Below are 12270 nucleotides of genomic sequence, written 5' to 3'. Positions count from 1 at the left end.
CTGGAGCAGCTGGCTCCTGTCATTTCTGATGAAAGTCATTCTCTTACCCTTGGCTCAGGATTTGGAAATGCTGTTGGAGCTGCTTCTTTAGCAGATCTTGAAAATGCTTATTTGATTTCATTCTTGTGGCCAGATTGTTGAATACTGAGAATTTATACCTGATAAAGGAAATTGCCTGTGTGACTGCCTCTAGTGTAGAGCAATCAGACAATTTGTGGGAGAGAATCCCCGTCCCTGGGTTGGGTAACGGAGCATAGGTTGTTACAGCCTGTCTGGACTTCGGGCCCTTTTTTGACATCGTGCTTAAGATCCCTTCTAACCAGCAGAGACACTAGGTTGGGGTGGCACCGGAGTGGGGAGAGGCCTGAGGGGTGCTGGGACACAGAAGGAATCTGAAACTGACTTCCTTCTTGCACAGCTCTAGCTAGATGATGGTGGCGATGGGGATAACAGCAGCTAACTTTTCATTTATTGAAATGTTATTAGATGCATCAAGCCCATTATGTGCCTTTTCTCTTTTTCCTATTTTACAGGTAAGCTCTCTGAGGCTTAATTTTCATAATTTCGTGTGCCAAAGAGCACACGAGCTTAAAACCAGCATTCAAACGCAGTGCTTTTTGACTCCAGAGCTTTAGTATTCAACTATCTTACCCTACCCCCTTCTTTGCTTGGGAACTAAAGCCACATTGCATCAATCACAAGTATTCCAATATTATGCGTGCCTGGGGTAGCTTGGGTCTTAATTAGATCAGCTAAAAATTGCTATGATATATGAGAACTTTGTACTGCAGCCATTCCAGGTCCTAGCAATGTTGATTGTACTATTAAAGACTTCTCTTCTCTTGCTGTTCTGGAGTGTGGTCTTTGTAATGTGCTGGGGACATCTAGTCTCCTCTAGGAGATATTTGTGAGCCTTTGTGGCTGAATGTGTGAAGGAGTTAAGATGACCCCAAAGGCTGGGCCACAGAGTGATGCTGTGAGAGCACTCCTTCCCAATTATCCCCACTTCCAAAAATAGCCATTAATTCTTTTCCCCAAAGACTAATGTACACCGGGGACATTTAAACACATTTAAGATCACACCTCTGCCCCAAAATCTCTGAAATGACAAGACATAGGCATGTAACTTTTCACTTATAGGGAAACTTTTTATAACTTATAAAATTATACAGATAGTGCACAGTAGTCAGAGCTAGGAAATATAGACCGTGAGGTCTGTACTTTAGGCAATTTAGTAGGGAAGGTTTCTTGGAAAAGACAGGGCTTGAGAAAGGCCATGAGGGCCAGGTTAGATTTGCATAGATGTAGAGAAAGCAACAAACTTTTCTCCTGGTTGATGCATTAGAGTAGGGCTCTAAAGGCAGGAGTGATTAAGCTAATGAGCATATTAGAATGTTTCTTCAGGTTGTATGGGAGATGATGTCGTAAACAAATTAGGGAAAAAATACAGAAGGCCTTAAATTACAAAGTTAAGTTTTGATTTGAGTTAAACTACCTAAATTTGAGTTTAGTTTCTTATGTGTGAAGTGAGGGGATTTGATTAGTAGGGTCTTTCAAGCAGTTTTCAGATCTGACATGGACATGAAGATAACAGTTTTCTAAATTTATTTTATCCTTAAGTAATGATGAGCTAGTTGAAACTATTCAGAAAGAATAACAGATAATATTAATACCTGACATTTATTGAGCACTTACTATGTGCTAGATACTGTGTTAAGTGCTTTGGATTAGGCCATTTAATTTTACAACAAGCCTATGAATTAAATACTATTGCCCTAATTTTTTCAGGTGAGTTCTGACATAAAAAGTCTTAAGTGACCAGAATCACCAAGGTAGTAAGTGGTAGAACCTAGGCATATTAGACATAAGACTTCAAAACACTTTGAAGTAATTTAGAAAATATTCTAATAAAATGTATACAGCATTTGGTAGTGAGAAATTTTGTGTGGGGCATTTGGACTTGGTACTTGCAGCTTTTCAGTGTGCGGTGATAAGAACTTGAAGGTGATTGGAAGAAAGGGGATTAATTTGAGAGAAATTTCTAAGGTGAGATCAGTAGGACTGGAATGATATAAAGTGTGGGAAAAGTTGAAATGAAGTCAGTTTTTTAGCTTGGGAGTTTGGGAAAATCAGCACATCATGAACAGAAATAGTGAAGTTAGGAAGACAAGATGAATATTCACGTGAAAATGAGAAGTTTGGTTTAGATATTTTAAGGGTGAAGAGAGGGTATGACACCTTCTTCTCAGCACAGTGAAGCTGACCCATTCAGGTTTCAATATGAGGCAACTTTTCTTTTCCTTCAGCCTTTGCTGAGGCTCTGGTATGTGTAAGTATCATGCTAAAACACAGACGTGTAAATGGTCCAAAAGCCTCAGAAAATGAGTAAAATTTGGAAACTATTAGAAAAGCCTAACATGGTTGACATTAAAACAGAAAGTCTGACTAGCTCAAAGGTCTTTAGGTATATGGAAGCACAGAACACTGGGTCCTCAGCTACTTTGTGTGCAATATTTGTGTGTGTGTGTGTGTGTGTGCATGTGAAAAGAAGTACATACATATTGCACATGCACACACACCCAGCTACACAAGATGGTGGTTTTCTTCATGCAATGCAAGAAGGAAGAAGTCATTATGTTAAACTCTAGAATGAGGAATTTATTTATTTACTTTATTTATTTAATTTATTTATTGGCTGCATTGGGTCTTCATTGCTGCGCACGGGTTTTCTCTAGTTGGGACGAGTGAGGGCTACTCTTTGTTGTGGTGCACGGGCTTCTCATTGTGGTGGCTTCTCTTGTTGTGGAGCATGGGCTCTAGGCACATGGGCTTCAGTAGTTGTGGCACATGGGCTCAGTAGTTGTGGCTCACAGGCTCTAGAGCGCAGGCTCAGTAGTTGTGGCGCATGGACTTAGTTGCTCTGCAGCATGTGGGATCTTCCTGGACCAGAGCTCGAACCCGTGTCCCCTACATTGGCAGGCAGATTCTTAACCACTGTGCCACCAGGGAAATCCCTAGAATGAGGAATTTAGATATGAAAGAATTTCCTGACCAGAATTATTAGTGTTATCATTCGACTGACAACAGAGATGTGACACTACTTTTTCTTATAGGTGGTTCAAGCTTTTGAGGAGATCCTCAGTTAAACATACCCTTCTGACCTGCCTGGGTTCTGAACATGTTGAGAAATAGCAAGTCTAAAAACTTGAAAATGTCTCTGACAAAAGAGGCTGGGGAGGAGCACTTGGCTCTCTCGTGGGCAGGCAGTGGGCCCCACCCAGTGCGTGTTAGGTCCACTGGGCTGGGACAGAGCCTGCCGCTGGGGAAGTGGAAGAGAACAGGGCCCTTATCAGGATCACTCCCAGGAATGATGATGAGGGAGTGCTGAGCTTCGCAAACTGCTTATTTTTCCCAGACTTGCTAATCACATCCGTCATGCTTCTTCAGTGGGGAAGGGTGAGCTAAGCGGGACGGGGAGGCCTGGAATACACAGAGAAAAAATCTCTCCTCACAGAGAGTGGGAGCAGGTGAAAGGTACTGCACCTCTAACTCAAGAAAACATGATGTCTTCTGCTTGAGATGCCCTAGTTGTAAGAAAGAGGCAAGGATGAGATGATTTTTCAAGGTCTTGTTTATTTTTGACGTGTATAGTTATAATTCTATGAATATCCAAAGGGATTGTGGAGTGGGGGCTAATTTCCTGCCTCCGGTTCCTAAGCACAAGGGGCTCTGTGTCTGCATTCCAGGAGGTCTGTTTTAATGATTAGATCCATTTTTGTTGTTGTTCTTAGTAGCTTCACATGTAGGTTCTGGATACTATGAAATGTTTGATTTATAGGCCAACAGGAACTGCGAGAAATATACCCAGTGTTTGCAAGCAGATTCGTGCTATAGAGGTGAATGACCCCTCATGTGGTTTGCTGTCATCGATCGCTTGATGGTAAATTTCTATTTGGGGAAAAGAGGACACATTCTAATTTTGGATACTCCCTCAAGCTCAAACTGCTCTCATCCATTCATTCACAGATATTTATTGAGTGACTTCAGAGCAGGTTTCTGGCCCTGGAGAACTACAGTGAAGAGAACAGATGAAACTCCCTGCCCTCGTGAAGCTTGTATGCTAGTAGGCATAAAGAAATGATGAACAAATAAACATAAATAAAATTTATAGTGTGTGAGATGGTGACAGGTTTTATGGAGAAAAGTAAAATGCAAAAGGGAAATAGTAATGAGACAGTTACCGGGGTCAGGAGAGACCTCAATGGAAGGGTCAAGTTTAAGCAAAGACCTGAAGGAATTGAGGGGGGACCCTACAGCTGTCAGGGGGAATACTTTGGCACAGGAGCTGGTGAGCACAGTGACCTTGAGATGTGAGGGTTGCCAGTGCTGGACCTTGTGAGCGGAATGGGTTTTGAGGAGAAGAGTGACACGATCTGCTATTTGGATTCCTCTGGCGCTATTTTGAGGATAACCTGTGAAGGGAAAGGTGGTGGTTTGGACTAGGGTAGCAGCAGGGGAGGTGGTGAGTAGTGGTCAGAGTCTGGAGATATTTTGAAGGTAGAGTCAGTAGAATTTGTTAAAAGATTAGGTGTGTGGCATGAGAAGAATTAAGTATGGTTTCGTTGAGTTTGTGGTCTGAGTAACTGGGAAGGTAGAGTGTCGTTTACTGACATGGGTGAGGAGGTGCCGGTCTGGGAGCGGGAAGGTAGGAAGCTTACTTTTGGAAGTGTTAAGATGCCTGGTGAATATCCACAGGGAGAGAATCCTGGGGCAGTTGAATTGATGAGAGAAGAGCTCATGGAGGAAGGCTGGGCTGGTGATATATGGTGGTGAAGGCATTCAGAGTCATGAGACAGGATGAGTTCACCAGGCTAGGGAGGGTAGATGCAGGAGAGGAGAGTCCGAGAGCAGGTCCAGCGGCACTGCAGTGTGTGCAGGTCATGAGAATAAAGGAACATGAGGAGGGAGAACGGGAAGGGAAGACCACTGAAGAGAAGAGGACAACCAGGAGAGAACAGTGTCTGGAAGCTAAAGAAAGGAAGTGTTTTAAGAAGGGAAGAGAAACAGAGTCAGATGCTGCTAATAGGGCAAGTAAGAAGATGGAGTCTTGCCCATTGGTATCAGCAACGTGGGGTTACTAGTGAACTTGACAAGGGCATAATTGGAGTGGGCTCAATAAAGAACAAGCATGGGAAGAGAGGAATTGGAGATATCTAATATAGTCAATTTTTAAAAAATGTTTTACTCTAAAGGACAGTGAAGTAATGGAGACTTAGCTAGAGGTGGATGTGACAGCAAGAAAAGTTTTTTGCCAAAGATGAGAAATATGGCAGCTTATTTATTTCCTGGTGGGAATGATCTAGCAATGGGACAATTCATGAGAAACGGATGTGAGGACAGCTGCTGGAGCTGTCTTGCAGAGGCAGGAGGGGCTGGGATATGTACACCAGTGGAGGCTTTGCTCTTAGGGAAGACCACAGACAGCTCATGCATACTACCGGGGAGGCTGCACCAGGCAGGCACAGATACCAGTGGGTTGTGCAGAATTTACTGCTTCTGGGTCATGCTTGGGTATTTAGTGACCGCAGTGTGGCTTTACAGTGGCCCTAGCTTTCTGTGCTGGTGGAACTTACGGCTCATACAAACCTTTACATGCCTGTTGCTGTGGCCCTTCAGCCATCCCAGATGACAGTTGTATAGTTTCACATTTTAAAACTGTGCCTGGGCACTATTTTAATAAGTAGCTAATTTACATTTAAGTTAAAATAGTTAAAATTTACTGAATCCTCTGGACAATCTCACTTAAACCTCTCACCAAACTTAGGAAGTTGCCACTATCACTAACCTCCAGTTAACAACTGAGGAAACTGAGCGTAAAGAAAAAATGAAGAATTTGCTCAAGTTCAGGTGTTGACTTAGCTTGCTGCTTTCTGGGACTGGAGTCTATTCCTTTACCACAGGCAGTGTTGCTCTGTGGAGGTATTTGGGCCTTGTGAAATGTGTCATTTCTGGAAGCAGTAAATTAACGTTGGCATGCATATGTGATTGTAACCTGAGATTAAATACTTCTGATAGCTTTGAGTTTTACCCTGCACCCCTTTATTTTTCTCCCCAATACCAAGAATTTAAGAGCCTTTTACAACGATTTTTGAAACTGCAGTAGAGGAAAAATCGGTTGTCGGGCTGTGTGTAGGCAGGACATCATCATTCTTGTGGTAGTTTTCCTTTATAAGTCAGCTCTTAAATTAGAAATTGACAGCAAGATGTTGCATCTCTTCTGCAGTGAGTGAGAGCGTGATCTTCAGCATCGAGATGATCAGAATTGAAATTTTCCTTTGGCTCCTGTTTGCTGTGTGTCAGGCCTTCTGGGGTCTGCTTTCTCATTTATAAATGAAGAGTAATAATACCTACTAACTGTGATTGTTGTAAGAATTAGAGAAGACATATTCTCACGCACAAAGCATAATGCCTGATATTTATTGTGCAATAAATGGCAGGTGACTGGGTAGCTCCTGTTTTCCGTTAACTACTGTCCAGTGGGGCTAAGTGCATCTTTTCCCTTAATTCCCGACTGGAAAATGAGTCATTTGGAGTTTAATTTCAAAAATGTTTCTTGTGTGTACATTTTAGGAATGGCTTAGTATTTAACATTAGAGAAGACAAAGCTCTGTAGAAATGCACCATCTTTATTTGGAATAAAAGAACAGAACATGTTGTCTGACAGTGGAAAAATGGACTCATCCCAGAGAACCTAGGATGTATGGTTTTCTGTAAGCATGAAACTCTAGGTATCCTCTTGGGTGTGGAGGAGACTCCCTGCCTTCTTCCTAAATTTTCTAGTTCTCCAGTCACTTAATCCAGGCATCAGTATATTGTCTGGACTTTGGTTATGTGAATTCCCTTCACTGGAGATGAGAAATCCATACATTAAAATGAAGCATTGCTTTTCCTTCTCTTGAAACAGTAAACTGATGGTTACAGAAAGAGTTACAACTGGAATTATTGGTGCAGCCAGATGCTCATGGCCTTGGGTAGTAAGTCAGCGGGCAGAGCAGCATAGACGAAGGAAACGTTCTCTAGTTACCTGCATTCCTAGCTTGTACATAGTAAACAGATCTTACTGATAAGAGACCCTGGCAGGGACAAAATCTTGTATTTAGATGATACTGGAAATACTGAGTTGAATGGGGAGTTCCTTATCCTCAAGGAATTAATTTGGGGTTGGCTTCATCAGTCCACTTCCAAGAGCCCAATTCACCCATCCCTGTGGAAATGTTCCCCTCCATCACTCTGCTTCTGTGACTCTGCAGTTCATTCCCTAAAATTTCAAGTTCTTTCTCTAAACCAGAATTTACAGAAGTATTCCCCGTGGATTTCGTTGTCAGGGAGACCGAATCCGTGTGTCTGTGCTTACCTGAATGCCTAGGGTAGGTCTCTGACTTGATGTAAAGAGGCTGAGAAGCAGGAATTGTGTTGCTGCTGCTCCCAGTGTGGAAGCCAGGCTTCACTTTACTCTGTGATATGACCATCCTCACTGCTTCTCTGCCTAGTATATATGTACAACTGTTTTGTTTACTCCATGCATTTAATAAAGAGGGGTATTTTGTTTCAATACATTGGTCCTTATAAGTGGCATGATGGTAACAAACATGCACTCAAGGAATTTCCAAGTTGCAAAATACCTTCCTTTGTCTTCTGGCAGTTTACACATTTTTCTGAGGTATTCAAAAAGCAGGAAAAGAATGAAAACATAGTGATTCTATTGAGGATACTTTAAGAGCATAAGCTGTAGGTTCATTTATGGCTCTCATATACTAATGAATTAGATGACATGCATGTGGTTTCCACAGGTGAGCAGTATTTGTGACATAATTTTTTCAGAGTACTTTATTGTACTGCGAGACTGGTCTTAGGCTAGCATTATGAAGGTGGGGAACTTTTAAATTCATGTTCTCAGATTTTCCTTTCCATGTGTTCTTTCTTCGTCCTTTTTGCTCTCCTCGTTTCCTTCTCCTCCTTTCTTTCTGCCTTCAAAATCGTTTCTATTAAGGGAGAAATGGCGGTTCATTTAATGTGTCAGCTTTCCCAAGGATGTTTGCATTTCAGCAGACACAATACTCACATGTGGCTCTACCTGAGGAATTAAGTTCTAATTATGCAATCCAGTTTAACGTGTAAGTGGCCACCCGTGTTGTAAAGTGGACCCCAGATACTGAATTCATATTCAGATGAGTGTCTTTCCCATGTAAGGAATATGGTGCAAAACAACAATGCCATTTGCTCTTGACTAACCAGTACTAGTGTATTCAATTTATAGATGGTTATTTCTTCGTTTTTACTCCATTCTCCTCATTTGCTGAAAATGTTCTGTGATTTATGGGATACAACGTGAGGTAGCAGAGTGAGCGTGTGGGCTTTGGGATATGACTTGGAGACATATCTGAGCTTCACAGTTATTTGACCTTGGACACACACCTCCTGAGTCTCAGTTTCCTCACCTGTGAAGTATGATTGTTACTTTGGTATGACAGAAGAAATGTGTATAAACTACAGTGTATAAATTACAGGCCAATGGTAGATGTAATACAAAGTAGCTATTGTGATTAATATAAATTCTAGGATTCTTCCACGGAAAAAATTAAAACAATCAGAAGAATTTTTTCTACATGAGAGCAACTTTGTTAAAAGTTTGTAGCAGTTATCAGTTCTGCCAGTGATAAATTAACTGCGTGTACGTCTTGATTATAAGCAAGCCAGATAGTTTATGGAAAGTTATTCTGTTCATATTCTCAAATATATAAATGAGATGAATATTCACATTGCAGCAAACTTTTTTAAAAATAAAAAGATTCATTGAACACAGAGCTACCTAAATGCGTTTGAGAAATGATTTGAATTCTCAAAATGTACTACTTATGAGATGGTTCAAGAATATATTTATTTTGCAAGTCGAGGTACGGTCTTGTGAGGTGGGCGCTTGGTGCCTATGTTATGTCCTCCTGTGTTCTCTTGTTACACAGGGTTCTACAATTCTGTTTTTCATCCCACAGATTTACCAGTAAAGAGACAGAGAGAGTATGAGCTGGTGACTCCAGTCAGCACAAATTTTGAAGGACACTATCTCTCCCATATTCTTTCTGCAAATCACAAAAAGAGGGCAACGAGGGACGTGTCTGCCAACTCTGAGCAATTGTTCTTTAACGTCACAGCATTTGGAAGAGATTTTCACCTGCGACTAAAGCCCAACACTCAGCTAGTAGCCCCTGGCGCTGTTGTGGAATGGCATGAGACGTCTCTGGTGCCTGGGAATAGAACCGGCCCCATTAATGATCATCAACCAGGAAGTGCTTCAGAAAGAATCTGGAAAACAGAGCCTTTGCAGACTAACTGTGCTTATGTTGGTGACATCATGGACATTCCAGGAACCTCTGTTGCCATTAGCAACTGTGATGGTCTGGTAAGACTCATTGCCTTTTGTGTCTGTGTGTTTGCAGGTGTTTGGGAGTACAGCATGGCTTCAGCATGGTTTGGAAGGTAGAGGTGGAAAGAAAACCTCATTATTATATTTTAAGTTCAGGAAGAAGCATTAAAAAGCATTTTACTGACAAAGATGTGTGCTTTGGCTTAATTTGACATGAAGATATTAGTCTAAGAAACCAAAGACAACTATTTTAGCATTCTTTGCTTATATGTTCACTTGTGTTACCTTGGGAATTTTATTTCCCTGTTTCTTTAAAATCATTCCGACAACTTTCTAAAGAAGCATAGATTCCTTCAAAATGATAGTATTTCCCTTCTTATGTGGAAACGTTGGATATCCTCTTAAAGAAAGTATTTGAAAGCATTCTTTCGCTTGCCAAAGAATGCTAAAATGGGAAATGAGAAGCTTGTCTGTCAGATTTTTTTCGAATAGCATTGCTCTATGAACATGAGATGTAGTTCTCTCTGTATGGTGGCTTTGATTCATTTTTTTTTTTCTTTATTTTTGCATAGAATACCCATATATTGCTCTTTAGTTTTGTGGTTGAGGCCAATAGTAACTGATCCTTCTTCACACACTCTGAAGATGTGAAGTATTTTTATTTGTTTTGTATCTCCAGATGTCATTTGAAAAGTGTGTCAATGTTTATGCCTCTTCCATTCACAGTTGACTCCAAGTCTTTGTTCAAAAAGAGCAACCATTTTTCTTTCTATGGTTGCCAGGCTGCTGTTTCTTGGGAGTTCAGAGCTCTTCTCTTTGTTTTGTCTCTCTTCTGGGAGTTCTCAAAATATTCCTTGCATTCCTTCTATCTTGGCCGGTCCCCCAACAATACCTTGAATCTTCTGCCACTGTCCTCTCTATGCGTAAGCACAACCCAAAGGAGTTATGATACCAGATGTTTTACCCAAGACTGGCGGATTCGTGGTTGTAGGCTTTATTCTGGGGTCTTGTACTGCCTCTTGATGTTCTGTAGGCTTTTAGAAGTCAGGACAGAAAACTGAATAGAGCACATGTGGCAGGTGCAAGTCTCCAAGCTGGACTCCATCAGTTTAAGATCCACAGTGTTGTGTCTGGTACTGGACCATATGCTCTGGGGTTTGAAGACACAAGGAATCTCTCAAGTCCCTCTCATTCCATGCAAACGTTGAATAGATCTGAGTCAGTGAAGTCACTGAATAAAACAATAGATAGAAAGTACTTTCTAAAAAGTAAGAGAGCTTGATTCAACACTAGTAGGATATAAAAGGAAATATCTAAAAAGGTACTGTTTTCTCATACTTCTAAGTAAAATATATTGAGTATAAAACCTAATTCAGTGTCATTTTTGTTTTATAGCATAAAAAGGTTACTTCCTTTTTATCTCCTCGATTTAAATTGAAGCTTGAGGTAGAAGATTTGAAGCTTGAAAATCAGTGTAAGGAAGGCAAAAGGCAAGGAAATTATTTTAATGGGTTATCATAGGGATTTTGAAACCTGACTTAGCAATCAGTATTTTTCTTACTGTACATGTCAAGTTATCTAATAATAGATATAGAAATCTGGTGCAATAACAAGTTGTTACAAGGAAGAGGAAAATAAAGTGTGAATGGACATTAATTATTAGGATGAATTTCTCATCCATAAGATATGGTATTAACTGTTGACATCATGTGTATGTTGATATAGTGTGTGTATGCACGTGCACACAACTCTACCAGTGTGAACCACAGGTACTCATTTGTTCCATTCTTTGATCCATTAATTAATTAATTAAAAGATATTTCTGGGAAGCCACTTATGAGCCAAGTGCTATTCCAGCCATTGTGAAATGGTGAAAGGAATGATTCCAGTGACCATCCTCATGGAGCTCAAAGATGTTAAATTTGCCATAGATTTTAAGTATCAAAATACCTGGTATACATGTATGTGTGTTTGTATTAGACATACATATTAGAATCATATTTAACTTAAAAAATTGTGGTAAAGGGAAGTGTCTTCCAGAGAGATGCTATGAATGGGGGCAGAATTTCAAACCAGACATAAGTGAATCGGGCCTTGCCCTTGATCCAGGAAAAGGGTGGGGTGGAACCTATAACAGGCGGTGCTGACTACATGGGTGTACAGAAACAGAAGCCTTTTCTAGAGTTTCCAGCTCATAGCTGCTGTTGAGGAAGAATAAAGATGATGGCATGAAGAGAAGCAGTGTTATAGAGAATAGATCAATACACTAGAGTGATAACACCAGTGGCTACTTCATTAAGCTGGGGACAAGTTCTTAAAATTGCAGAATTGCATTGGACAGGATAAGCTCCTTAGCAGAGATGAAGTAGGAAGTAAAATTGATGGGAATGTAAATAAATTTGGCTGATTAGCTGATTCCTTTCTGTTCCTTTAGCTTGCTGTGTAGGGATTTAAGTTTGACCTTCTTGACCTTCGGAAGGGAAGCAGGGATACTGAGATAACAGAGATGCCTGAGGATTAACCTGATGGGCTCTAAAGCCATTGCCCTGGGAAGCTCTGGGATTATAATCAAATCCAAGTTGTCCCAGTAGAAAGCCTAGCCACTCCTGCCCTAAAAGTACCAACGGAAATGTCCTCTGCCTGGCAAGTATGAAGTTAGGTCTCCTGCTATGGAAGGGAACGCTAGTGAGGCCCTTCTCAGATGGGTTCATTTTAGACTGGTGTGGATGGGAGTCCAGTGATCTGATTTTCTACACGCGTCCTTCAGTCTCTTACTCAGAGGGAGCAGCCGCGGGGATTTATTTTTCACGGAGGTTGGAAAGTTCTTAGCATGGCCCTCTCCCTGAGTG

The 12270-nt window shown here is 41.0% G+C and overlaps 1 protein-coding gene across 1 annotated transcript in view; it reads left to right on the top strand.

Annotated features, from left to right (window-relative positions):
* The window catches only part of ADAMTS3 (ADAM metallopeptidase with thrombospondin type 1 motif 3), a 279671-nt gene that overhangs the window by 11339 nt on the left and 256062 nt on the right, over positions 1–12270 (top strand). Inside the window, exon 4 of the mRNA XM_057729161.1 lies at positions 9051–9457. Coding sequence (XP_057585144.1) covers positions 9051–9457 — 407 coding nt within the window. The remainder of the gene's footprint in view (positions 1–9050; positions 9458–12270) is intronic.

Source organism: Hippopotamus amphibius, chromosome 3 (genome assembly GCF_030028045.1).
Source record: "Hippopotamus amphibius kiboko isolate mHipAmp2 chromosome 3, mHipAmp2.hap2, whole genome shotgun sequence".
Taxonomy (NCBI): domain Eukaryota; kingdom Metazoa; phylum Chordata; class Mammalia; order Artiodactyla; family Hippopotamidae; genus Hippopotamus; species Hippopotamus amphibius.
Note: the sequence above shows the minus strand (reverse complement) of the source record. Positions and strands in the feature narration are given on the sequence as shown.